The sequence below is a fragment of the Labrus mixtus genome, chromosome 8 (genome assembly GCF_963584025.1).
Source record: "Labrus mixtus chromosome 8, fLabMix1.1, whole genome shotgun sequence".
Taxonomy (NCBI): Eukaryota; Metazoa; Chordata; class Actinopteri; order Labriformes; family Labridae; genus Labrus; species Labrus mixtus.
In genome coordinates, this window is record NC_083619.1 from 28,731,736 (window position 1) to 28,759,688 (window position 27,953).

The 27,953-nt window shown below is 43.8% G+C and overlaps 2 protein-coding genes across 4 annotated transcripts in view; one reads left to right on the forward strand and one right to left on the reverse strand.

The window, feature by feature from the left end:
• Window positions 1–27,953, reverse strand: part of oc90 (otoconin 90) — a 433,801-nt gene that overhangs the window by 290,962 nt on the left and 114,886 nt on the right. The gene's annotated exons all lie outside the window — the stretch shown is intronic.
• The window catches only part of efr3a (EFR3 homolog A (S. cerevisiae)), a 99,303-nt gene continuing 86,677 nt past the window's right edge, over window positions 15,328–27,953 (forward strand). For 2 of the 3 annotated variants that reach the window (XR_009673907.1, XM_061043587.1), the window contains exons 1-2: window positions 15,328–15,452; window positions 15,715–15,844. Coding sequence is in view for 2 of the 3 variants with exons in the window: in XM_061043587.1 (XP_060899570.1) it covers window positions 15,835–15,844 (10 nt within the window). In the remaining variant the exon portion in view is untranslated. The other variant, XM_061043589.1, reaches the window with a different exon arrangement.

Consider the following 27,953-nt stretch of genomic DNA (forward strand, 5'->3'; position numbering starts at 1 on the left):
GCGTCCAAAACGGCCGTGTGGTGCGTGTCTTAAAAGTGCCTACCTTCTCTGGTCCAAACAAATCCAGAGCATTCAGGAGCAGAATCTAAAGTTAGAAGGAGGACATACTGGCTGCTGCATTGTTGTCAGAGAAGCCAGCACTTCAGCATGTTTCATTAATGTCTGATCAGATAGTAAGATACCTTTATCATTTCACTCTCTACACATCTTACAGATTAATCCCCTCCCCACCATCAGCTCAGGAGCGCCTACTGTGGGCCGCTCCGTCACTCTGACTTCTCTCCATTAGTGCATGTCCATAGGATCCTGTTTGTGCATGTGTGTGTTCATGACTTACAGAGTGTAAAAACAGAAATTTCCCCTTGCGGGGATCAATAAAGTAAATCTTAAATCTTATCTTAAATAAAAGTATTGATATGTCACACAGATGGAGGAACTGGCTGTATAAATCTCTCTGTGTTTGAGTGGGACGTCCACAGTTAACACCCGGCTCAGGTGTCACAATCAGAGCGTCTGAGGTTAGCTCTGAACGACAACACGTGCTAACACGCTAACACCTCGTCAAGTGTTAGCTCCCGCTCCCCGCTACTCTCCCGTGTTACATTACTTCACCAATCTATTCGTGGATCAGTTTATTATCACCTTAACAGCCAACGACTCTCTGAGACAAACACAAGGAGAGGAGGAAACCCGACTGAAACTGAAGCGGAGTGTGCTTTGGATCGGTTTTGAAAATGGGCGCTGCCTTTGCAAAAAAGTGACACAGGACCTCATCTTTAATCCTGACACAATAGATGATAGGTCACCATGTGGTGGACTCTGAAGCTTCAGTGTTTATCCAGCTCTGCATGGGTCTGTAAACCTTTCTGTGTTCTAACCTCTCTCCATTTTTCAAAAGCATCTCCAATATTGATCCTAGTTTGAGCACGTTTCTGCTCGTGGAGCTTATTAGAAACATGCAGAGGCTTTTTAGGTCGGGTACAATCACTTCTATCTGAACCACTTCTCTTGCCCGCTTCCATCACTGCAACACCTGTTGACCTGATAACTGCTCTCATATCTGGCAAACCGGGGGGCGTCCAAAACGGCCGTGTGGTGCGTGTCTTAAAAGTGCCTACCTTCTCATGATCAAGAACATGAAAAAAAACATCTTCACGTTGTTTATGAAAATGCCATTGAGCCCACTCAGTTAGCTAAATAATTGGAACCACAAAAGTCCGGATGAAATCAGTCCAAAGTAGGGGAGCAGAACTTACAATTCAGTCTGGATCTTTGTCTTAAAACTCCAGGATAAAAAAGTCTCTGTGGAAACATTGACTTTTTTTTCCTGTCGCAGCGTTGGTCAGAATGGATCGGTGTGTATCGATTAATTGGCAGGGAGAAGACCTCACACCGACGTTCTTTGTTTTCAGCACAAAGTTGAACTCAGCAAGCTGAAACCTCGATTTCACTTGACCACAAACGGACAGTCCGACCCTCCAGCTGCTGCGCACAAAGGCTACTAATGACAAAGTGCTGTGTGTGTGTGTGTGTGTGTGTGTGTGTGTGTGTGTGTGTGTGTGTGAGAGGACAGGGGGTTACACACAGCGCTAACACAGGGAGCCCATTTCCAAATGTCAAGTGTTTGTGAAATAAATGTCAACTAGCTCAAGGATGAGAAATCAAAGGGTTCCTTAGTGCACTGGAAAGAGAAAGAAATCTGAAAAATACATCATCGATTTCTTTAATTTTTTTTACTTCCAGCACTTTGACGAGTCGACGACAGAAACTGGAATCCACATGAGGCATGTAGAGACAAGCGGTCGACGTGGACGTCTTTAGAAAAGCGTCTGGAGGAGAATCTTTGCTATTGACGAGCTGTCAGACCGCCCGCCTCGCTCTCATAATGTCAGCTGATTCAATGGGGGGGGGGGGGGGGGGTCGCTGGGAAAGCACAAGAAATATCTGTTTTCATTCAGTTTCAGAGAAGCTCAAGTGTGCACGTCTGATCTTTAAAGCTCCCCCTGTTTGGACGAGTGTGAACAGAACGTTTGATTTCCGTTAGCATCAAATCACCCGCACATCTCATTGGACGACACGGTATTTCTAAACAGGAGTCATTTATTTACATATTTTAAGATCTGAATGAAAATAAATAGTCTCAGAATGTTTAGTAAATGATCAGGTAGATGGCTTCAGTCTTAAAGGGGACATATTATGAAAACTTCTTCAGTGTTTTTGAACATATATTTGGGTAACCTGAGTGTCTACTGACCCACAACATGTGAAATAAACCCATCCAGTCCTTCGTTTGTGGTCTGCATAAGTCTTACAACACAGAGAAAAATGCTCTGTTTCAAATGTACTCCCCTTGTGACGTCACAGTGGGATTCTGTACATTATAGGAAACAGATGTACAAGATGTGAAACACTTTTAAGATCACTTTGAGCAGTGCCCAAACAAATTTACAAACAACAGAATCTCAACGGAAAGGAGAACATACCAAATGCAGGAAGAAGCCTGTTTCCACCTGGCGTTTTTCTCTGAGTACCAGCTTCTTTTTTCAATTGTTCCCAATGAGGAGGTGGCGTTTGCAGCTGCAGGGGGGCCGCTTGAAAACAAATGCACAGAAATAAGAAAAGGAGCGTTCAAAAACAGTTTGGGGACAGAAATGGACACGACAGTCTTCTGCTTTCTAGGATTCACTCTCATGTTTCTTAAAGCTGTTCAGCCTCTTGTTTTGTGTCTTCATGAAGCTGTTTTCAGGTTCTTCTCTTCATGGCCTACATCACACTGTAATCCCCTCACAGAGAGTCCTGTGTCGGGTCTGTGTGATGTGTCTATAGAGCAGAGACTCCCAGCAGGACAGCAGCTCAACTCTGCCCTCTAAGGTGAGAAACATGGTAACTGTACGTCTGCTCATCTGTGCAGGAGGGAGGGTTGATTTCAGACTCACCTCTACACTGCTTAATATACAGAAAGAGGAGATTAAAAACCTGAGTCATGCTTCTCTGCTTGTAAACCAGGGGACATTTGAACACAGTATATTTATCCTAATGCTGCTAAATCAGAAGAATTCCTCTCCTTTCATTTCATCAAAACCAAACAAGGATTTAGGCATCTGATTAGGATTCCTCCCTTTGGAAAACCTCCAAAAGGGAGGAGTCCCCGGGGTAGACCCAGAGTTATCCGGAGGGATTATCAATCAATCAATCTTTATTTCTATAGCACATTTAAAACAACCTTGATTGGCCAAAGTCCTTTACAAAAACACAACAAATAAAATAACATATAGAATGAAACACAATAAAAACACAATAATAGGAGCATGAATAAAAAATTCAAAATGTCAAACTCAAGTTGTATTAAAAGCAAAGAGGTGAGTTTTAAGCAAAGATTATGTATCTGGCCTGGGAACGCCTTGGAATCCCCCAGGAGGAGCTGGAAAACGTTGACTAACTAACCTGCCACCACCGTGACCCGATCAGGATAAGGGGAAGAAGATGGATGGATGAAAAACAAGGATTTATTAAGAGAAGTTTCTGCAGTGAAAAGAAATCCCTGTGGCACCTCCTTTTGTAAAAAAAAAATTATCCCGAACACCAGAAAAAGCTGCTCCTGAAAGTGTTGAATCAAATAAATAAGACGAATCAAAAGACGGCCTCTGAGGGGAACGAGGAGCGTGTGCAGAAAGAAAACGGGACAAACTGCGGATATTTAAGCAGAATCTTTGGGGAAATCTTTTGTGTAAATACCATCCAGCTTTAAAAAAAAAAAATCACTGAAGGCAACACCTTTCTGTTTTTTTAATAAGCACCTGACTCGCTCCAGCGTACATGTCAGGAAAACAGCGTCCTGCAGTCTGCTCACCATCTAAATGTCCCAATTAAAGAAAATTTCCTCCAAAAGATAAAACTCTGTATGTTTGTTGCAGTGGCCATGTTTGTTCTGCTGATACGTCTCCTAGCTGAGGCCGCGTCTGTGCAGGAAGTTAAGCAGCTGTCAGGAACCAGGGCGAGGCCAAGCGGCGACCTCCGGTGTTTAAAAATGAAGCCAATGCTGAAGTACAAAATCCTGCAGTTCCTCAAGTGTCCACTAGAGGCCGGCTGCAGAAGCACAGGAAGTCACATACACACCCATTTAAAAAAGCCGTTTTTACAGAATAAATAAGCCTGGAACAAAAAAACAAATAGGTCTGATTAGTTTATTGTCACAGTGACCTGCTCAGAGGAAGAGAAGCAGGAAGTGAAGAGGCTTCGGGGATTTCTTTTCTCATGAGGCGACAAAAAGGAAGAAGAGGGAAATGCTGAATTATTCACTTTTATGGAAAAGGAGCGATTAACGGAGCTCTTAATATGCAGAACTAACGCGTTCTGTTACTCGTCACAACAAAAGAATCATCTTAGTACTCTAAGGGAAGACTTTGTAACGTGTTACACCCCAACATGAATAATTTGTATAAATATTAAAATGTCAAGTTTCACTTAAAACTTTCACTAACTGCAGCTGTCATAAGATATTTTACTTTCAGGTTCCTCTCTCATGGCAGAACTCGTGTTCTTCACTAAAGTAAATGATTAAAAGTCTGAAGAAGTCATTAAGTTCATGCTCACCTGTGTGTGTGTGTGTGTGTGTGTGTGTGTGTGTGTGTGTGTGTGTGTGTGTGTGTGTGTGTGTGTGTGTGTGTGCTGCTGTGTAACAGTGTGAGAGTCTGCAGGTAATCACACACCCGCCGTCCCTCCACCTGTCTGAACTTCTTCAGTCGTCACGCTCTTTCATCCTCCCTCTCTCCGTCTCTTCCCTGTGGAGCATGACTCACTGTTTTCAGACTTTCCTCCACACACACACACACACACACACACACACACACACACACACACACACACATTTTAGTAGGTTTATTCCTCGCTCTGTGCAGTGGGACATCACGGCTCTCCAGCTCTTCTGTCACAGCGACCCGTCACAGTCGTCGGGGAGAAACAGCGGAAACAGACGTCTACCTTCAGTTTTCTGAAAGTCACGACTCGTACGTCGAGTTCAGACTGAAGCCGTGGAGTGTAACAAGCTTTTTGAATCTGTCTGTTTAAAAAAATGAGGGGAAAAAAATAATTACTGACTTGTTAGGCTACGGCTCGACTGGTTCCACAATGGATAGCATCTCGGCGCAATGCATTATGGGATCGTTGCAGCGAGTTTCAAGAGGGGCTCCATAGACTAGACCAGGGATCTCATTTATAACCGTGGGTCTGAAACTGGCGTACGCCTTTTCCCACACAAAGTTTGTGATCTATAAAAACAAACCTGACGGTAAAATGTGCGGACCAGTAATCAAACTCTGACCCAGGCGTACGTTCATTTTGGAGGCATGGGAAATTGGTGACACAGACGGTGAGGTGGTGAATTGAAGCCTGCAGATACATACTGATGTCTCTAACACATTTTATTTCACTAAATATCAAACTTTACTGACAGATCCACGTCATCAGAATCATTCAAACCAATGGTTTTATTTAGACTATAATCACGCATCTAGTGAGCCGTTTCCGATAAGTCACTTTCATTATGACAATATATAAACATAAAATAAAAACAAAAAATAAAAGTCCGCCCCATACATATTGCATCAGCGCCGTCTCGCCTTCATTATCCTGGACGGACCTCAGAGGACCGGACTTGTACACTAATGTAATCACTGATTAGAGTTAAACATTAGACTAACACAAAGACCATAAAGCCTCCAGTTTTCATTAATATCTTTAAATATCGAGCATTTATCATCAAGTGTGCTTTTTAGTTTTAATAAAGATGACTGCGTCAAGACGCACAGAGCGCACAGAGACACGGCGGTGGCTTCACACATTTCACCTCCTCCAGACTCAGCACATCTTCATCAGCTGCACGTATTTATTCTGTAAATAATTTAAGTGTGGACATTAAGTCAGGTCATCTCTGACACGATCATTAGGTCTATATATCCTCATAATGAGTCACAGAGCAGACGGAGTTTACCACGAAAAAATGTGGCCAACAATCAAACGTTTTTGTTCGTTGATCAAACTTTTGATTACTAATATGATAGAGTGAGGCAGACTGCTGACTGACGTGAGCACTCTGACAATATGAAGAAGTCAGTGTGGGTCCTGTTAACATGTAAACATTGGAGATATTCTCGTGTGTAATGATGAACGCTGGATGTTTTGGCGCTGTAGGAGGACAGGGTGAATGCAGCAGCGACGTGGTGTCTCTCTCTGATTGGGTGAATGCAGCAGCGACGTGGTGTCTCTCTCTGATTGTTCTTCAGTTTGTGATCCTCCTGCTGCAGTAAACTATCCATATGTCCATTTTATCCTTCACTTCATTCACAAACTCCTCTGTTTCTGGGTCAGAAAGTTTTGTTTCTTTGTCTGAACTTCCGGGTTTCACCGCGATCCAGCGCTGGAAACCTTTGCTCCGCCCCCTATGCATTTTCATTCACGAGCTGCTTTGCGTTGAGCGTTTATGGTTGATTGTGGGCGTGTAGAGGGCAGAACATGGGACTAATATACGTGCGCACATTTCCAGGTGGATCGTGATTTATAAAGGGAACATTGCGTGGAAGTGTGCGTACGAACAGTTTTATAAATCTGAATCATTTTGCGCACACGCCAGTTCCGGGTTTTTGGCGCACGTACATTTTTAGTATGGATTCTACGCACTCTTTTATAAATGAGACCCCTGACCTCTATTCTATGCAAGTGCATAGTCTATGCATGAGTCCAGGGACCGCCCGAACTAGCTGCACGTTTATCCAATCAGGTGCATTCATTGAGGCTACGTCAATCAATCTTTCCCTCTTTCACTCTTCCCCTCTTTCCCTCTTTCACTCTTTCCCTCTTCCCCTCTTTCTCTCTTCCCCTCTTTCCCTCTTTCACTCTTTCCCTCTTCCCCTCTTTCCCTCTTTCTCTCTTCCCCTCTTTCCCTCTTTCCCTCTTTCACTCTTTCCCTCTTCCCCTCTTTCCCTCTTTCACTCTTTCCCTCTTTCACTCTTTCACTCTTTCACTCTTTCAATCTTTCCCTCTTTCACTCTTCCCCTCTTTGCCTCTTTCACTCTTTCCCTCTTTCACTCTTTCAATCTTTCCCTCTTTCACTCTTCCCCTCTTTCACTCTTTCCCTCGTTCACTCTTTCACTCTTTCCCTCTTTCACTCTTTCCCTCTTTCACTCTTTCACTCTTTCCCTCTTTACCTCTTTCACTCTTTCCCTCTTTCACTCTTTCCCTCTTTCACTCTTTCACTCTTTCCCTCTTTTCCTCATCATATCATATCATACAAAATGACTGAACTAAATCAAGACTGTGTGTTTGCTTTGAGTTCATTTAAACATTAATGTGAACTGTAACTTAATGCTAACACAAACAAACCCGGGATAGTAAGTTTCAACCCGGTCTGGAGTTTTCCTAAAGCTGCAGAGAAATATTTGGACACTGTTTCGGATCTTTTCTGAAGTGTTTGTTTTAGTAAGATCACCTCATTAAATTTGTAAATTATTGATTTTATACTTTTATTGCATTTGTAAAAAAGCTGAGAAAAGTGATCGATAAATGGTAAACTGTTTTTTGCACACTCTTGGGTGGAAATGTTTTTATCGCTTCTTCATCACTCATCATTAAAAATGGAGATCCAGTGCAGCTTGTACTGAAAGATTATCACTCCCTCTGCTCGCACTAAATCTTTTTTTTTTCAGGTGTGTCCCATCTTTCACTGTTTCAGAGGACTTCCTCTGTGCACAGCCTCTATCATGTAATCTCTCAGTTTCTGTCTGCTTTGGTTCCTGCACACCTCCAGTCTCACCTTCATCTGAACGCTGCTATTCTTAGCCTCCTGATGAATGCCGGGGCCCACAGGGGAGAGAGAGAGAGAGAAAGGTGCTGTCATACCTTTCCCATCCGACAGAACAGAACTGACAGCCTCGACGTCGAGCGCTGAACTGCTTTTGTTCTCTGACGTCTCGTTTTTTTTACAGCTCAAACTTCGGGTTCAGTGTTGGCGGGTGAAGCTGGGTTACTGTCTTTAATGGATTCTACTTCCCTGGAAAGTGACTGTAGGCAGACTCAAAAATATTTTATAAATATGACAAAAGCTCGAGTTATGAGGAGCCAGAGATTCACATTAACACAGGATAATGAAGTTAAACATCACATCTTTACTCACCTCAGTTTGTCATTTTATACGCAGCACATTAGAGCCGCTCTTCTTGACGTGTTGTACTGCATGTGAAACTACTGAGCAGCACAGAAATGTCTGGCCCCCTTAAAATCAGAGGGAAAGGCCCTCCATAGAGGTAGATGTCATAACGGAGCGGAGTAGACACGTGTCTAGTAGACATTCAAAGGATCCACCAAACAATAAATTAAATGTTCAAACATTTCTGCTTTAATAGGAAATGGTGAGTATATAGGGTTTTTAAAAATCTTTATTATCGTGTTGTTTCTCAAATCTAGGATGGACTATGTTTTTGCTAACCTTCATGGGCCCCTCTTGAGCTGGGCCCCAGAAAGCGCACTCCCCCCTATGTGCGGCCCTTTCAGTCAAAAAGGTTTAAAAATAAGAAAATAGAGACAACAAAAGACATAAAACAAACATAATTGGTCCTCTGCTCTTAACACTTTGTCTCTTTTATTTATTCGACCTTAAGCTTTAACCAAAGTCCTCAAAGAGATCAAATAAGCAGCAATCCTTCATGGAGCTGGTCTTCAGGTTTGCAGGGTCGCAAGGTTGTTGTTTAGCTGGTTCAGAGTTGACATTTAGAAATATACAAGTTCCTTCAACTACTAAAAAAAGAAACAGCTCAATTATTTATTTAGAGTTTTTGGTGGCTAAAGGGTCCTTTCAGCTTTTTGAATCCCCTTTGCACACTTCCTCCCCTCCCCCACCTGAGTTAAAATATTGATCGTTACTCTGAGACCATTTGACCTGTCCATCAAAAAAACGTCCCGCCTCCTGCAGGCTGGTTGTAAAACATCGGTCAGAGTTGATCCGATGTGTGTCGGGATGACGAGGTCGTTGCAGGTTAAACCTCGAGCGGTCGCTGCTTTCATGACTCTGCTGCCGCTCACGGCCCGGCGTCTGTCTTCCTCCCACATGGCCCCTTTGAAGTGCAAACCGAGGCTTTCCACAGCACTTTTCACCTCCACCTCTGCAGAGAGCTCTGTGTGTGTGTGTGTGTGTGTGTGTGTGTGTGTGCAGAGATGTTTAAAGTGAGAGACAGATTGATTGCATGCATTACATGATGCACAGTCTTCTATTCCCTTTTAAGTGAATGATTCTCAGGTAAACCTTTGAAGTGTGCACGTCTGACAAACTCCAGGTGAACAAAGTGTTTTAATGAAGCCGCTCACAGAGTTCCTATCCTTCACTATGATACCATGGAGATATTATTTCTTACTTCTCTTCCTGTTTTTGTCCTCTGAAGCTTTACAAATTGAGTTTATTGATATTACAAATATGAGGGCAAACCGCTGCACTATTTTCACAGTGAGGAATGCAGTTTTTTTTAGGGAAGGCGGGACAACTTTAGTCAGAGAGCAAATAGACCGATTAGGGGTAGAGGTCAGGATTATATTAACAGAGGTTAGACGCATAAAAAGCAGCGAGGGAAGTGGAGAGAAACACAAAGAAACTGTATTTATAGTGATTTACATTGTGAGTCATGACTGTCTACAATGAGGGAGAAGCTCGAGTCCCGCTGGCTGTGTTGTTGTCAGAGCCGTGTTTACATGGACGGGACGGCCGGCTCCTCCCCTTTTGTATAAAAGCTGTTTTAGTCAAGAACTAGAGAGAAGAAGAAGAACATACTCACTGATTATTTGGATGTTAGTAAGAATTTTTAGATCATGCTCATGTGAAGCTACAAGCTAACTAAAGAGCGCTAACATTAGCATGCTAACACAACAATGCAGCTCGAGACAAGGACTATTTTGTCCGCTGCTTGCGCTTAAAGGTGCTTAATAATGATCTGTTCTATTTGATAATTCGTTCATGCAAACCCAAGGGAACCTGAGAAGCTGGAGGAGAGCGTTTGTTTTGATTTGATGCTCAAGGGCGACATCTACTGGATACAAAAAGTCCTGAGATTAACACTAAAGTTCTACCTTTAACACTAAACCAGCCCTACATGTGCAGATCAGCATCAGTATGTAGTTGTTTGACTTGTTTATGACAGTCCCAGTATTTATCCCCATGGGGAAATCCGGTCGTTACAGTTGCTCTTACGTTCAATATAGCAGCATCAGTATCGTCCTGCAGATGTTAAAGGACCTCTGCATCCTCAGGAAGTAGAGGCGGCTAAGGACCTTCTTGTAGACGGCCTCGGTATTCTAAGACGAGTCCAGTTTGTCCAGTTGTCGCTTTTTTCAGATGTATTTTTTTGTGTCTTTAACAGAGAGACAGGGCAGTGGATAGAGATGGAACTTTTGGGGTAAAAGAGAGTGGGGATTGACATGCGGAAAAGGAGCCACAGGTGGAATTGGAAGAAGGGTCACCCCCTACGAGACTGTGAGACGAGATCTGAACACCTTGAGTTTTTCTTTGAAATGTAGACGCTGGGTTATTCCACAAAATCATCCCTGTTTGCGTTGTCTTGAAGTAGCATCCACAAAGTCACCTATATTTCCTTTGCTTTTTATAAAAAAATACTTTATTTGGCGTACAAAAGATAAAAAAGGATTTGAAAACAGAGAAGAGGCAAAGGTGCAAGACTGTGTGTATTACTCTCAGCCTGATCATTAGTCATTGATAGAAGGAGGTGGAGACGAGACACCGGCTAATTTCCTAGAAAAGGTGTGACCTGTCAACTGTCGGGCTTTGCCAGAGGGAAAAACAAAAACAAGACAAAAGGCCAAAAGACAGCAGAGGGTGGAGCAGTGAAATATGACACTGACTGATGACTCCTCAGCTTGAGTGCATTTATCTCTTATAAACAGTTTGTCAGGAGGTTTAAAACCCGCCTCAGCTCCAGCTCTCAGCCTGTCGTTAGGTTGACTGAAAGTTAGACTGAGACAGCATTTCCAGCATGGAGACCGCCATCGATGGGACTCCAGCACCCCCTGCAGGAACAGACGGGTGACGTCACTCAGGCTTTCGGTCATTCATATTTACAGTCTATGGGCCACAATGACTGATTCTGCACACGCCAAAGCCCACCGAGACGTGCTTTGTCAATACATCTCGGACTACAAACTGGTGACGATGGCTGTAAGACTTATCTCTGATCTTTGGATCCTAAAAGCAGGACGTGCAGTCAGCCTTCAGACAGCATCAAAACAATGAGTCTATCTGTTGTCTGAATCCTCTCATCAACAAGTAAACCAGTTCTGACTGACTGCACCAACACTTCCCAAAGGAGACAAACAATCAGCATCCATTTCCCCCGCTAATGAGAAACCTGCGACTGTTTGAACGTTTCATTGACTCCACCTGTTTGCTGATTACACACACGCTCGATATTCAGCCGAGGTTCAGCGCACACCTCTGAGCTGAAGCAACACCGAGTATCACTTTGTCCTCTCAGCTCGTCTTCGATTGAACTGATTTCACTTCAGACGAGCAGACGTTAGCTGAAAACATTTTGTTGCTGCGTGCAGAATACACACATTTTCTTACAGCTATGTTTAACTGTAGGACAGAAAATCTTTTATACATGAAAGTTAAATTTCCCTTCAGTCATTTCACACTTAAATGTAATAGAAATCAAGTATATCCTCTGAAAATAACTCTGTGAGTCATGACTGTCTACAATGGGTGTAACACCTGAGTTTTTGAACCAGTGTGAAGATACGAGCGTAATAAAGATCGCTAGCATTAGCATGCTAACACAACAATGCAGCGCGAGTTGTTTTGGTTTCATGCTGGTGCTCAAGGGCGACATCTACTGGATCAAAACATCACATATAAAAAGCCCTAACCCTAACCCTAACCCAAAGCCTTTAAAGGAAGAATGTGCGACTTTTTGATCCAGTAGATGTCGCCCTTGAGCACCAGCATGAAACCAAAACAAACTCTCCGTTTATCTTAATATCTCTGTTTTCAATGGTGGACGCTACTTTCCTAAACTCTTTTTTCTACGGGGCTGAAAGGTCGCAATATCTACACCGTTCATTCGCTGCATGTATGTTGGTAAATATTGTTCATATATTTAAATCCCTGTGTTTGTCCAGAGCTTATTATTTCTTAGCATACTCTTTGCGTTGGTACTTATTGCTTATTCTATTTATATTTAGTTCTATATCTATATATCCTAGATCTATATTGTGTTTAAGAGCTACTCTACTGTAACAGATTCTTTTGGAGAGAGAAAAAAGAGAGTGGAGAACAAAATGATGAAGAGAAAACGTTATTGTAGCGCTCGCGTGCAGACAGTCTATACACTGACTCGACTCACAGTATATAGAGCGCCACAGGAATGAGTCCTAAAAACCAGGAAGTAAGTTAGCATTTGAGCGCCATGGGGTCTAACGTCTAAAAATCAACGGGGATTTTGAACGTGTTTGTGGTTAGACTCCTGAAATAAGGTCTGTGGTTAACACAAGCTGAAGAGATGTTGGTGTTTTGTTAGACCACATAAACTACGTTAGGTAATACCTCCACTTGTGAAGTTTGAAGTTTTTACTCGTCTTTAAAAAGGCGGTCGCTAACAAGTGGCTAAATGTGACTACAGTGGTCGTCGGGGACATTAAACGTCATCACGCCGGACACAGAGGTCGGGAACTCTCTCACTAGTCGGAGATGTCTCCTGTAGGTTTAATCTTTAGGTTAAGGTGAATATTATGTTAGTAAACTATTTATTAAGCTACGTGGATTAGTTTATCGGAGATCGTCTGAAGCGTAACGCTAGTGACGTCACAATCATCCCACCGTGGTGTAGTTAGCTTGTAGCATAACGTTAGCATTTTACTTCTGTCGGCCACATTAACGCTTCAAACATCATAAAAATGGCATTCATCTGTGAAGATTATCCTGCTGAACAAAACGCCTACGCTTCAGAAACGTGTGTTTAACACAGAGATTATTTTCTGCAATGATCCAAAATCCAATGAAAACATCCCATAGGAGGAGTCTCGTTAGACCCCATGGAGATGCTACTTCTGGGTTGGCCTACAAAAATACGTCATATGGTTTGTTCTCTATGTAAACGTCATTCCCCCGTCCCATTGGCTCGAGGTGAATTCTCTGGATAATATTCTGCTGTGTTCTCTCATTAGATCACTCTGAATGGCTGCGGAAAAAAAACTTGGCGTCTGGAGGAGAAAATCTGAGTGTTTGGCTGTTTGCGCTCACACATACACCTCCACCTACATACATGTTTTTCAGGAGTTTTCTGTAAATGTGAAAGCTCTGTTACTAAGTTCATCGACTGCCTGTCTTTCATCCCCTTCATTAATTGAACATTTTCAAATCCTCCTCTCCCTGTGTCAAATCCTCCCCCTCATCCAGTGTCTCATCAAGCTGAGTGAAACACCTTCCTGGTTATGTAACATTAACGAGACTAAAAAAAGCCTGAGTGTTCCTGTCTGCTGTCTGACTGCTTAATCTGTTGATGTTTGGTCATTAAGGACGACATGTACCTCCCCCCCGCCCCTCACTCTGTTTTATTTAACGCCTGTGTGCAGATCCGCTTCATTGCATTAGAATCATTTCAGAAAAAGGTGTAATGTTTTTATTCCAGCATTGTCATGTATTTGCTGTCAGGTCAGGATGTCAGTCGACTCTATAACAGAAGCTTGGCATACCATCTGTGGAGTCAAAGCCTTTAATCAGCTCTGAGTCCACTGAGCGGCCCGGCAAAGGTCCTTAAGAGCTTAGAAAGCACAGCCAGCACACTTTCACACACATTCAAACATCAGCTGTGTTTAGGAAAGTTCTGGATAATTACCGTCTGCCGGACACTTTTTGGTCTCGTCTGCGATCTTAATGACGACATATCCTCCTGCGGCATCATTAGTGATGCTGCAGGCTCATTTGTTTTCTTCATTAAACTGACAAAGTGTGTGATTCGGTCCAGTGGTTGTAATGAGATTAACACTCTGCTTTTAGCCCGACAGAGTGAGGGGAAAAAAAGTCTCCGGGGCTACAATGACTTCATCAAATCAGATCCAAATTTGATCAATCAGCCCTGTGAATCTTTTCAGGTGTTTTAGCTCAAAATGTTTAAAGGAGCAGTATGTAACTCTGACACCTAGTGGTTAAAATGGGTACTGCAGTCTAAATTCTAAACATCATAGAGAGCTGTCTCCCCCCCCTCCTCTCTAGAGTCGATGCTCACACAGGTCACCATGTGGTGGACTCTGAAGCTTCAGTGTTTATCCAGCTCTGCATGGGTCTGTAAACCTTTCTGTGTTCTAACCTCTCTCCATTTTTCAAAAGCATCTCCAATATTGATCCTAGTTTGAGCACGTTTCTGCTCGTGGAGCTTATTAGAAACATGCAGAGGCTTTTTAGGTCGGGTACAATCACTTCTATCTGAACCACTTCTCTTGACCGCTTCCATCACTGCAACACCTGTTGACCTGATAACTGCTCTCATATCTGGAAAACCGAGGGGCGTCCAAAACTTAAAATATGAAACTTGACTAGTTATTTTATAGTTATAACTGCATTACATCTACTATGTTCTACAATGGAGGATTAGGCCAAATAAAAAATAAAAAAACATTACATTTTGCCCCCCCTAGTTGGGCCACCCCACTCAAAAAAGTCTGGATGCGCCCCTGCTCTAGCTCTTATTGAAAACTGATTTCTGCAAATAAAACCTTTACGAGGATAAAGATCTAAAGCTTGACAAGTTGAGCAGCCTATAGAGTAAGAAGATTTCCCTCAATGTACCTCAAACGTGGATTTAATGACAAAATACTAAAAGAGAAAAAGAAAGTGTGCCAAACAAATAGAGATAAACGTGTTATATATACAGTGTTTCTCAAATGGAGGTACGAGACAAATGTTGTTATAAAAACAACAAACCAATATAATGATTTCTAGGAAAATCCAAACACTGATTAAAGACAAATTAATGAACAGAATATGTTTGTGTGAATACATTATGTTATGTATGTGACCAACTTGAGGATTTTCATTTATAATATAGCTTGCATTATGTATGAATATATGAAAACATCCATTTATTGAATGTTATTTTCTCAAATTAATTCCTGAAAATTGTTCTTATCCGGACAAGGGGGGTACTAGGCTGAAATAAATTCTGAAAGGGGGTCCACAAGTCTAAAACAGTTTGAGACCCCCTGGTCTAATGTGTCCAGCAGGCACGTAGAGTGAAGCTAATCACGGTGACAGCACACCTTTGCTGCAGGCAGCTATAATTAGCTCCCCTGCTGAAGCTGCTCCACTGCTGCTGCACTCACTTCCGTGTTGTCTGTCACCGTAAAGCAGGAAGCACTGTAGTAATGTGTGGGAGTTAATCTACCCGTCTGCTGTTTACCTGCAGGTATGTTCACCGGTTCATGCCTCACTAATGTCTCTAATGTGTGTGTGTGTGTGTGTGTGTTTACTCCTATCTGTTCTGCAGTGAGCTGTTAGCTTCCGCGGCTAATTCCTCCATAGTGTGTGTGTGTGTGTGTGTGTGTGTGTAACGTTCATGGTTGGTACGTTAGGACAGCTTTAGCTCCTTTAATGAGGCTTTGTATGACTTAAACAGGCATTGACACGAGTAGTTTGACTTCATAAACAGGTGAATTTAATGTCAACAGAGTCTTCATTCCGATGCCAGGTGAAGTGAGACAGCAGGAGAAGCTACATGGAGGCTAACTAACGCCGGACCAATCGGAGCTCAGCATTACGAAGAGGAACTGCGGTACATTAGCAGCAGGATGCCAGCCGGTAAGCTGTGTGTGAGTGTGTGAGAGAGAGAGAGTGTGTGTGTGTGTGTGTGTGTGTGTGTGTGTGTGAGACAAAGTGACAGCGGATGTGTGTGTTGACATGGTACGCTTGAGAATTGAAGTGTTGCGTTTAAGGTCCGACTTCAGGCTGATAGTAACCTGGTCGGAGATTGAAGTCCAAAAAAGTGCAGTGATGCGTTCATGGTCACTGCTGGCATTTGGTGCTTGTGTCGTCTGCGTGTCACTTGTTAAATCCTGCAGCTGATACATGCATGAATCTACTGGATATTGGCTTATTAAGGTTCTTTTTAAATACTATTTAAACATAATTAAATATCACTTTATTATTTAAAGAATCCTTTATTGATCCCACAAGAGGAAGTTACTTTAACACTCTGTTGTTGAGACATGTTACACACTCATCGGCTGAAATACACTCATGCACGAACAGGATCTGATGGACTAATGTCAGAGTGAGGGGCTGCCTTGCTCGAGGACACCTCGGCTCAGGAGGTGAACTGGCACCTCTCCAGCTACCAGACTTAAATTCCAGACTTGGTTTTGCATGGGGTCTTGAACTGGTGACCCTCCGCTTCCCAACCCAAGTCGAGCTACTTCCGCCCCTATTTATTCTGTATTTATACCGATAAATCAATTAATTAAAAACCTATGTGATTATGATATCACTGTTATGCTGCGTTCAGGGGCATTTGTGATTTTGAGTGTTCACTCCAGAGACATTGCATTTATTAAACAAAGAGCTTGACTCGGCTGTCTTTGTTGCTTCTTTATGAGAAGTGAAAGAGTACAGTCAGCACTTCACTGTGGCTGGGTGTGAGGTGCATTCAGGGCCAGTCTGGAGGAATGAAATGTCCCCACATGGAAAGATTAGGTCAGTAAAAGGCTTTGGCTGTATTGTAAACAAACCGTGGTCGATTGGTTTACAGCAGCAAGTCGATTACACAGCTTCTTATCAAACTGTTAATATTACTGTCCTAAGTCCTAACATTCACTGCACCCCCCCCCCCCCCCCCCCCCCCCCCCCCCGCCCAGCTGTAAGTTTACTGTGTAGGTGCATCATCAGGAAACATATTTCAATATTTATCACAGATAATAAACTAGCTGTTAAGATTATTTTGGCATTATTTCATCTGTCTAAGAAGGATTCACTGAGAAGTGTCTAAGGATGTGAAAATGTTTGAAACTTTTATTACAACGTTTCAATGTCTGTTATATTTTAATGATCCAATGTGTGGAAATGTTTTTATCAAAGGCTGCTGTGAGTTACTGCAGACGGTAAAGGGGGTAGGATACTGGACATTTAAAACCTCCTCGCTGTGTTTATGGTCGCCTGCTGTTTGTGACTCATCAGTCCATCTCCTGTCCTTTAAAACTTTGTTGTTACATTAAGACTCAGAGTCCCTGGAGGACGTCTTTAGACCCTGCTCTCTGCAGCAGCTGGGGAACATGTGGCACATTTCTTTGGAGGAGTTTGCTTTTAACATCTTCAGGCCGACATGAGGAATTACCCTTCTTCTTCTTTTAACGCTTTGCAGCAGCTGTTGACATTGTGACCTTTAATTTAATCCTCGACATGTACACGGTGTAGTCTGCAATGTCAGGCTTAGCACAAAGCATACCTGATTTCACTGATGAAGTCTCTGTGATCGACTTGTAAGTCTGCAGAGAATCTGAATGAATCTGAGGGAATGAAACAAGAGGGACTTTCAGGTCAGCAGGGTTGAAATCATCGTTTGCATTCATCCATTAAATGAATAGTTCCTGATAGAAATCTGCTGTTTTTGGACCTTGAACGCACCTTAATTAAAGAGCTCCTTGGATGGTTGCAATTCCATCAAACTGGGACCTGGTACTGATCCTAGCTAATAGTGCGCTAACATTAGCTCGCTAACACAGCATTCCTGGTCACACACTTTTCTCTTCTCTTCAAAAAAACCCCAAAATAAGGCAAATAACATCCGCTTCTTAAAATACCCGTGCAGGAACACCAGGACGAACCAGAGTCCAAACTGTAGGCGTGACTGAGTTTGGTTTTGGGACTCATCAGTAATAATCCTGCAGTCTAACTGTGGTGACAGGAGGCTAACATTAGCTTCTCTTCCACCTGAACGCAGCTCAACACTGGCTTCAACTTCTGCAGAACGCTCTGCACTGGATCTCCTCCAAGTGCTATAAAAAGCCTGGGAACGCCGGGCCTTTTTGTTTTTAAATAGAGAGATCAGACACATGGACGGTGTGAAGCTTCTGTTCCTCCTGTGTGTTAGACTTCTCTTTCACAAGCTCGTATAAAAACAAGAAGCTTTATGATGATCTGATGATTTTCTTATATCCTGTGTTCACTCGTTTCTCTGCTCTGACTTAGACCTCTTTAATCTCTCAGGGACGCCACAGTGAAGTGTAAGGGTTAAATAACAAGATATAATGCTCCGTAAAGTGTGTGTGTAAGACTGTGTGTGTGTGTTATGTCACTCTGTGTTTTCTATTTCTGGAAACATGAACTCCGCTCGGCCCCTCGTCTTTCGTCTCTGACAGGTAGCCAGCTGCCGTTTACTGGAGGACGATGCTCTCCCTCTCCTCTTAACCTGTTAGTCTGCTGAGCCTCAGAGACTCCATGTGAATCCGAGTCTGTGGCCCAAAACGCCCTGACGACTGACTGGTTGTGTTTAGGAGTTTGTGTCTTCAGACTGCAGATGTGTGTCTCTGCAGGAGGCGTCTGCAGCTTCAGCCCTGCAGGCCGCCCGTCTGCTCTGTAATTACTCCCGGTGGTAAACTGCTGATTACATTAGCAGTAATGTGACACCTTCAGCATCGATCCCTGATGAGCCAACGCCACCGAACGGGGCAGTGTGTGTGTGTGTCTGTGTGAATATGTTAGTGAGGTGGACAAACACACTGGGCGTGCTGTGAGCTGACTGTGATTTTTGTTGGTTTTTAGAAGACTTTCCGATTGGAAAAGTTTGGAAACGGTGAAATGAACGTCACAGAGGTGTGTTTTTGACCTTGAACGCACCTTAACTAAAGAGCTCCTTAGATGGTTGCAATTCCTAACTTCTGTAAATTGTTCGTCAAACAGGTCATCAGACTGGGACCTGGTACTGATCCTAGGTACCGCCCCCTGCTGGCATGGAGAGTTATTTCCTCTCAGGCATGAGCAGAACGTACGTGGTGCTTGGCCGTCGGCTGTAGTCTTTGCGGTGTGTTCAAGTGCAACTTTTTGTCCGAGACAAAAGGTGATGGGAGGCTGTCTGCTTTGTGTGTCAGGGTCTTAATGCCTCTGTTGCTACATCTGATGACTTGAGGGGGGGGATCACTTCTTCGCCCCATTACGCCTCAGCAACATTCAGATTGAAGGTGAAATGTCACAGGGGGCGTGGCTTGAAACGGCGGTCTGAACGGGGCTTTTGTGTGTGTGTGTGTGTTTAAGCGTCATCGTGTTTGCCTGTCGTGTGGACAGAAATCTTGATTTGGCGCTAATTCCAAAATGATTCGTAAAGGTTTTATGTGATTTTTTGATCCAGCAGATGTCGCCCTTGAGCTCCAGCATGAAACCAAAACAACTCGTGCTGCATTGTTGTGTTAGCATGCTAATGCTAGCTATCTTTATTCTGCTCGTATCTTCACACTGCATGTAAATTTACCTGAAATGAGCGTGATCTAGAAACACAGTTAAGCAGTGAGTACAGTATGTTATTCTTCTTTTCTCTAGTCCCTCAATTAAACAACTTTTATACGCGAGGGGAGGAGTCAGCCGGCCGTCCGGGCGATGTAAACAAAGTGAAGATAGGACTCTGAAAACATCACAGACAGTGGGACTCGGGTGTTACACCCATTGTAGACAGTCATGACTCACAGAGTTATTTTCAGAGGAGATACTTGATTTCTATTATATTTAAAGCACTCATCCTAAAATAAATAAATAAACATATTTGATTAATGATAAATACGGTCTTCCATCTTTGAGTTCTTGATGGTTTTAAAGTGTGAAAAGTGAAATGATCACCTGAAGCTGCACTCTCTGATAGTCTGCAGACCTGCGGTGACTTGGTTGAGTGCTGCGTTTAGTGCCGCTGCTATTAATAATCGACACTGATTTCCTCTGTGTGTGTGTGCTGCTCCATTTCGTCGCTCCTGGGTCTGTTGTGGTCTAGAGGCTCTCATTATCCTCAAAGTGTTAACCACCTCAATTAAGTCATTATGTAGGACAAACCCGCCGTTGTCTCTGCCGCCGCCGCCGCCACTGCTCCTTCACACTGAATGAGCCGACAGATAAGCACACGGTTACAGATATACGCGGCGGGGATGGAGGGATACCTGCTGGGAAATACTTTAAAAAACTTTCCCCCGTTATTTATGTTGAGACCTTTTTTGTGTGTTCCTCATTGTGCAGGGAGGAAATCTGCCTCCAGAGAGCCGCTGGGTTTTTCATACTCCGTCTGCTTAACGTTATAATCAGCAGTTAAAGTGACACTTTCTGCAACGCCATTCACAGTTCAGAAAGAAAATAAGGCCGTCCTGAATTCATAAATATGTCTCCTACAAACAAAGCTTGAAACGTTCAGTCTGTTTTCTCCATGAAGCGACTCACATACCTCCTGCTTCATCCCACATTCACCTTTTTTTTTTTTACCCGGGTGAAGGGAGGTGGTTTAATGAAGAAGGCTGAGATGGAACGAAGTGGTTTACTTTGTCTGCTGCTTTTGAAGACACAAGAAAGTTCCCGGTGATGGATTGTAAGCTATGAAACACTTGGAACCCCGGTAGAGTTTTAATGTGCTCCACCTGGCTTCTAGAAGAACAGACTGATGGATGTTACATCTATAAGCTTCACCACAGATACCTGGAGCTATGATGCTAACAAACAGTGCAGTGCTACAGGCTATAAAACATCCACAGATCACACACCAGCGACTTGATTTCACCTGCTGTCAAAGAAAATTCTTCATCAGTTGCTTAAAGTGCGTCACATTTGAAGACACACTAACGAGTAAAAGACATGAACAACAAAAGAGTGGACAGCTCCGGCTGCTTTGAGACATGAAGCCGATGCTGAAGTGCAAAAATCCTGCAGTTCCTGGAGTGTCCACTAGAGGCTGGCTGCAGAAGCACAGGAAGTCACATACACACCCATTCTAAAAAAGCCTGTTTTTACAGCAGAGATTAACATGTTTACAGCCTGGTTCAAAAAACCAAATAGGTGTGATTAGCTCATGTCTCGATGGACACACACTGTACGGGGGGTGAATGTTTTGATGACTCATCAGTTTTGATTTGATGAAGGATAAGAGTTATTCACAATAAGGCGTGTAGCTGACCTGATTGACAGGTGGGCGCGGTGTAACGGTTTGTCAGGAGGTTTAAAACCCGCCTCAGCTCCAGCTCTCAGCCTGTCGTTAGGTTGACTGAAAGTTAGACTGAGACAGCATTTCCAGCATGGAGACCGCCATCGATGGGACTCCAGCGCCCCCTGCAGGAAGAGACGGGTGACGTCACTCAGGCAAGGAAAGTTCAGATCTGTGCAGGAGAGGGATGAAACCTGACGGGGCTTGGACCACCTGCAGAAAGAGATGAAATGAGAAGGTGGATTTCTGTTTGCAGAGAACACCTGAAGAGTGGACGCACTGATGCAGTGGCTCAGTTTGGTAGATTCAGGTTAATCTCATGAAACGGGAACGTCATCCCGCTGCTGTGGGATGTTCCCTCCCTTTCATGTCACACACAGATTTGATGTCTTTTACGTTCCCCGGTCTGATATGGTGGACCGCACACGGCGAGGTTTGTGTGTGTGTGTGTGTTCACATCTTAAACGTCGAGCCACCGACGAGACCGCCAGCCACCCAGCATGCATCAGTCTCCCAGGTGGAACTGGGGAGCATTGGGGATGCAGAAAGGGGGAATCAAAGTGGATCAAACCCAGCGGGCCGCTGTTGTTTTGATGCTCTTGCCTGCTAATTGTGTGTGCAGCGGGTTCCTCCCTCAGCTGTTGGCTGTGATTTGTATGCACAGTGGAAGACGGTTTGTTCTGCAAAGGAGGATTTGGCCTAAATATAACTTCAAAGGAGAAGTGCCTCCCTCTGTTTCCTCAGAGAGAGAGGAGCTTTTATCTTCGTCTGCTTGTTGTGTGACGCTCGGCTCGCTGCACCTCTGGAAGGATTTCACGTCTTTTCTTCTGTTTTGTTTGTCGGGTTGTTTGCTCGTGTCTCTATCAACATCAGACAGGTGTCGGTACACAGATGTTGAGCCGGTGAAGGCGGCGGAGCGGCACCCGGCATGTGAAGATTCTGAGGCTTATTCAGTCCATACCTTTTTGTGTTTCTCACTAGCGGTATGAAAAATGTTCCTTCATGAGCACGTAGTGTTGAGATGCAGACGCACTGAGTAGAAGTGACAGGCTTTGAAGTGTTTTTCCCCTCTGGTAAACTTTGGGAAAGTTTTCAAACATCATACATGTCACTTTATTAGAGATGCACTGATTGTGAAAATGAAGCCTGATCGTTACCGATGTTTGAAATGACCTTTTCCAATACCAAAACAAGCTTTGAGATAAGGGGTGGTTTCACATTAAGGACCTGTGCCCCCGGATCCCAGTACGCTTGACCCCAAAGTCCGGTTCATTTGATCAGTGTGAACACAAACATACCGTACTTAAGCGTACCGTACTGTGCCCCAGTCCACTTGAAGAGGGGGTCTGTGGCACGCTTCATGTGTCCGCAAGTATGTGAATGCAACCGAGCTCAAACAGGAAGTGGGACCGCTATATGACGTCATTCTAAGCGGCTCCTGTCGCTTCAAAAAGCGTCGTATCCATGCAGCACGGGCCCGTTTCATCCTCTGAGCTGCACGGTGCGTTTGGAAGTAAGAAGAGGGTCGTTGTTGGCGTCTCAGAAATAACAGAAACATCCACAGTAGCAGGATGGACTCAGTCAGCGAGTGGTTGCCATGGTTACTTCTTATTTTTTCTGCTTCTTGGCGGATTTGCAAACCAACTATGTGCATACTACCACCTGCTGTTAGACTGTGTACTCGGGTACAGAAGGATGTTACTAATGTGAACACAGAGCAGCGGGGGGGGGGAATCGTGCTCAGGAACGGTATGAAACAATCGTGCCTTATTGTGAAAATGCCCTTATTGTCATTCGAAATCAATGCAGCTTGTTATCCAAACAGGAAGTAGTACATTAGCTTAACATGGTACATAATAATAAAACATTTCAGCATGATGTAAACTGTTTAAAAATGAGATTTCAAACATGCAAATAATCACAAATTTAAAAAAATCATCTTATAGTTCAACAGTTATATTGAAACATTTAAAGATCCAGGTTTGGTCTGAGTGTTAGCTCACACTCGTTCCTCTGCAGCGTACCATGTGTTTGACTTCAGAGAGTGTGTGTGTGTGTGTGTGATCACTCCAGCTCTGCACTCTGCCCTTATTTGGATGCTGTTTGTTAAAGTCTGTGGAAAGAATGAACAGACTGACCGGAGGGGTTTTTCTCCCCAGCAGGAGAACGAGCGGGCGCTTCAGTCAAAAGCTTTATCTGACGTCTTTGTTGTCCGCTGTCGTATTCTGAGCAGAGTGATGAAATTAAACAAATGCTTTGAGCGATTTCTGAGGGGCGGGGCCTCATCTACATGGAGTTAATCAATGACATGTAAGTTCTATTTTTAGCTGTTTTTTGCCTTAATTAGACGGGACAGGTGAAGAGAGACGGGGGGGGGGGGGGCGCACGACATGCAGCAAAGGGCAGAGGTCGGATTCGGACCCTAAGATAATGCTATGAGGACTACAGCCTCTGTACACGCGACCAGTAGGCTATCCGCCCCCCCTCACTTCTTTTAAAGAGACGTCCTCACAGAGACAGAAGCACAAACCCACACTCACTGAATCTATCTGGTTCAGTTATACAACCACAGAGGCCTGCAGGCACACACACACACACACACACGCAGACATATACACACACGCACACACACACGCAGACATATATACACACACACACACACACGCAGACATATACACACACGCAGACTTACACACACACACGCAGACATATACACACACGCACACACACATTTTAAAACGCTAAATTCCTGTAACAGCCGTCCCTCTCAGTAAATCTGCATAATTACTCTCCAATCAGGATGATTAAAACACCTTCAACCCTCCACACACACACACACACACACACACAAACCAACGCAATCCCAGTGTGTGTCTGTTTGCGTGTGTGTGTGTGTGTGTGTGTGTGCAGGGTGTTTAACATGTTCCCTCTCTTCTCTCCGGTGGGGGGGGGGATTTGACTCTGCAGCTTCACCTGCAGCCGATCTGCTTCTGCTGCCGCCGGCGAGGGCAGACGCCAACACTGCAAGGTCAGGGATGAGAGACAGTGTGTGAGGGGGGGGGGGGGGGGGGAGAGAGAGAGAGGGAGAGGGAGAGGGAGAGAGAGAGAGAGAGAGAGGGAGAGAGGGAGAGAGAGAGAGAGAGAGAGGGTGGAAACAAACCCAGAGAGAGAGACAGCGGTGTTGAGGTCCACCTGGCAGGCCGTCCATAACTTCTCCTCCAACAAGATGGATTCAGAGAACAACGAGTCGGGTAGGGGGATGATTTTTGAATGTGTGACTCGCCGTGTGTTTGTGCGTGCTCAGCCTCGCCGTACCCTTCTGTGTGTGTGTGTGTGACAGAGTAAAAGTAAGAGAGGCTAACAGAGTCTGTACTGTTTGTGAACAAGCCTGCACGGCGGCCATTGATCTGCTCTCTGTCTGAACCCTCGAGCCCACTCGACCTGATCGTCCAATCAGCCGCCTGGCTCTGCTTGAGTGACGCACCTTAAGACCAATCGGCGAGGAGGCGCCGACTGGGTGTCGTCATAGGGAGCAACATTTGTTGTTTTTTATGAATTAAAGCAGATGTTTGACTTCAGCTCATCGAGGATATAAAGACCTGATCCTTTACGATCAAACTCAGAATATATGGAGTAAAGTTAAAATAACTTCTTTTATGAATGTATTTTCATTTCTACGATTGATAATGTGAACTTTTACTACTTTTATATATGAACTAATCCCAGATGTGCAGGTTTGGTCTTGATTTTTAACAATTTTTTCGGCCTTTATGTGGATTTAAAAATGGTAAAATTTGACTTTAATAACCTCGAGCTCAATATTTAACACAGGAATATTTTTATTGTGATTTGTCTTTAAGTTCAGAGTAAAGATATTTCCTTTTCCTCTGACCAGAGTTAGGTCATGAGGAGGTCTCATCACGTTGTTCTCTGTCGCTGTGGGGATGAGAACCGGGTTGCAGCAGCTCTGCGTACATTTAATCGTCGTCCAGTTTGACCGTTATTCAGGAGCGAGTTTACGCTCCACTAGGATTTAAGTTGTCGCACCGGCTGAGATAGCACCAGAAGTTTCTCCTTAAATCTTACGGTTGTCATGTGCCCTGTTTCAAGCCGCCATATTTACGCCCCTATGACGTTTTTTGCCTTCCAGGGGACTGCAACAGCTGAGGTTTAGCTCCGCCTCTCCTCCATACCTCTAATACTCTTCAGCTTTCATATCAATATGTGCCAAGGAAGTAATCCTCAAAAAAACAAGACAAGGCGTGAATTGAAACACTAAAAAATCAGTCGGCTTGAATTGATTTAATGTCTGACTGACAGAAGGAGTTTGGAGAATCTGAACTGATTTATGAGCAAAAAGATGAATATTAGTATTGATCAGAAGAATCTAACTCTAAGCACCAGAATTTATGCAGGTATGCCGGTGTTGAAAATTTAAGCTAATGCGGAAGTGCAAAATCCTGCAGTTCCTGGAGTGTCCACTAGAGGCTGGCTGCAGAGGAACAGGAAGTCACATACACACCCATTCTAAAAAGCCTGTTTTTACAGCAGAGATGAACATGTTTACAGCCTGGTTCAAAAAACCAAATAGGTGTGATTAGCTCATGTCTCGATGGACACACACTGTACGGGGGGTGAATGTTTTGATGACTCATCAGTTTTGATTTGATGAAGGATAAGAGTTATTCACAATAAGGCGTGTAGCTGACCTGATTGACAGGTGGGCGCGGTGTAACGGTTTGTCAGGAGGTTTAAAACCCGCCTCAGCTCCAGCTCTCAGCCTGTCGTTAGGTTGACTGAAAGTTAGACTGAGACAGCATTTCCAGCATGGAGACCGCCATCGATGGGACTCCAGCGCCCCCTGCAGGAACAGACGGGGACGTCACTCAGGCTTTAATATTGACAGTCTATGGTACAAACGTCTTACCAGGAGTCATCGAGTACAGTAATATTTACGCTACGTCCGAGAACCTGACAGAGTTCAGAGTTTGAAAAATATTTGTGCAAAGTTTCCTGATTTGAAGAGAACCAACTTTAATGAGTTTTTTTTTAGATTTTGAACTCCGCCCTGTTTCTAAAAGATCAAAATCATGCTCTAAGAGCGTGCCATGACTCTGACTCACAGATGACTGTTTTGATTGAGCAGCTTTCATGTGATTGCTTCCCTTATTCTCCGTTTGACTGAAAGCACTGGCTGTCACAGGAAGAGCCTCCTCAGCATGCAGAGTATTACAAACAGAAGTCCACAGGTGAATCTGAGCATGAAGGACTGCGGGAGGCTGTTTCCATGTTTGGGCGGTCTGCGGTCGCCCTTCAGCCTCGGGCCGGCAGATGTTTGATTGGCGGCTGCGCTGAAGCACCAGAGGTCATCTGTTGTCTTTCATGCTCAATTAAATCCCTCCCATCCCAGCCTGCTACCTCACACACACACACACACACACACACACACACACAGAGGAACAACACGTTTCCTGCTGTCAGAATAGCTGAGTGTAAAGTGTACAGTCATGGACACACACAAACAACAAAGAGCTGAGTGAGCAGGAGGACGTCTCTGCACATGCACACTCAGTGCTAACTGCAGCGTGGCGTGCTTTCAGTTTTACACACAGATGTTAAAACACATCAGACCCTGGACTAAAAGAACAACGATGGGGAGGCAGAACACGCCATGTGTGGTCACTCTCTGCACCTCCCCCTGAAAATACCTCAGAAATAAACTGAGTGTGGCCCACATTTTTCCAACATGATAACCTGAGAAGACCTCTGGTTGGATCGTTGTGATTCTATAAAAATAAAAGAATTGAAGCACTGATCAAGTGTGCGGACATATCTTCTGTTTCCTGCTGCTGTTTTTAAAGGCTTCATATGTGAAAAATCACATTAAGACTTTAACTTGCCCTGCACTTACAGGATGTGCACATAATCAGCCCTTTTCAGATTTTAAATTTTTTGTAAACAAGATATTTTAGAATGCCAAGAGAGCATTCAGTCCCGGATGAACTGATTCGGTACAGGGGTCAAAGGTCAAAAAACACAAATTACGATGGACTCAAGATGAGGCCGCACGATAATGGAAAAAAAAGTGACATTGCAATATATTTTCTCTCTGTGATATTGCATTACATATTGTGATTATGGCGCCATCGAGCAGCCCTAACTCAAGATTGTTTTAGGACAAATTCCCTTCCCCATTTTTGTGAAGCCCTAAATCTCTGGTTGCCTGGTTTGAATATTTGTCTTTTTGGCCTGAATGTGCATTTGTGAAATATGTAGGATGTGATGATTTAAATATCGCTCTTTCATTCAGTCAACCACGATGGATTTTAATGGTTTGATTCACAGGCACTTAAAAGCTAGTGAAAACGGTGAAGCATTCTGGTAAAGTGTTCATTATCAGAGGCTGTTTGTCGTTAATGGCGCCTGGATTGTGTGTTCCACTCTGAATGTAAGCAGGTCGTGCCCTTTATGTAAATACACAAAGGAGGGGAGGACAAAGTGTTCAAACAGAGACGCTGCTTTAGACCTGATGTGTTTTTAATGCATCTATTGACTGTGGAGTCGTTCTAACTGGCAGCTGAAATGAGCCGTGGTGGAAGCTTTTATCAGACACTTGATGGTTTATGTGAAAATGTCAGAACAGAAGTCACATTTTTATTCAACTGATACCGCAGCTGTCTTAAGGTTTATGGATCAAATAAGCTTTTTATTGCTTTACTTCACCAGATCTTCTGCTTCTCCTGCGGGTTT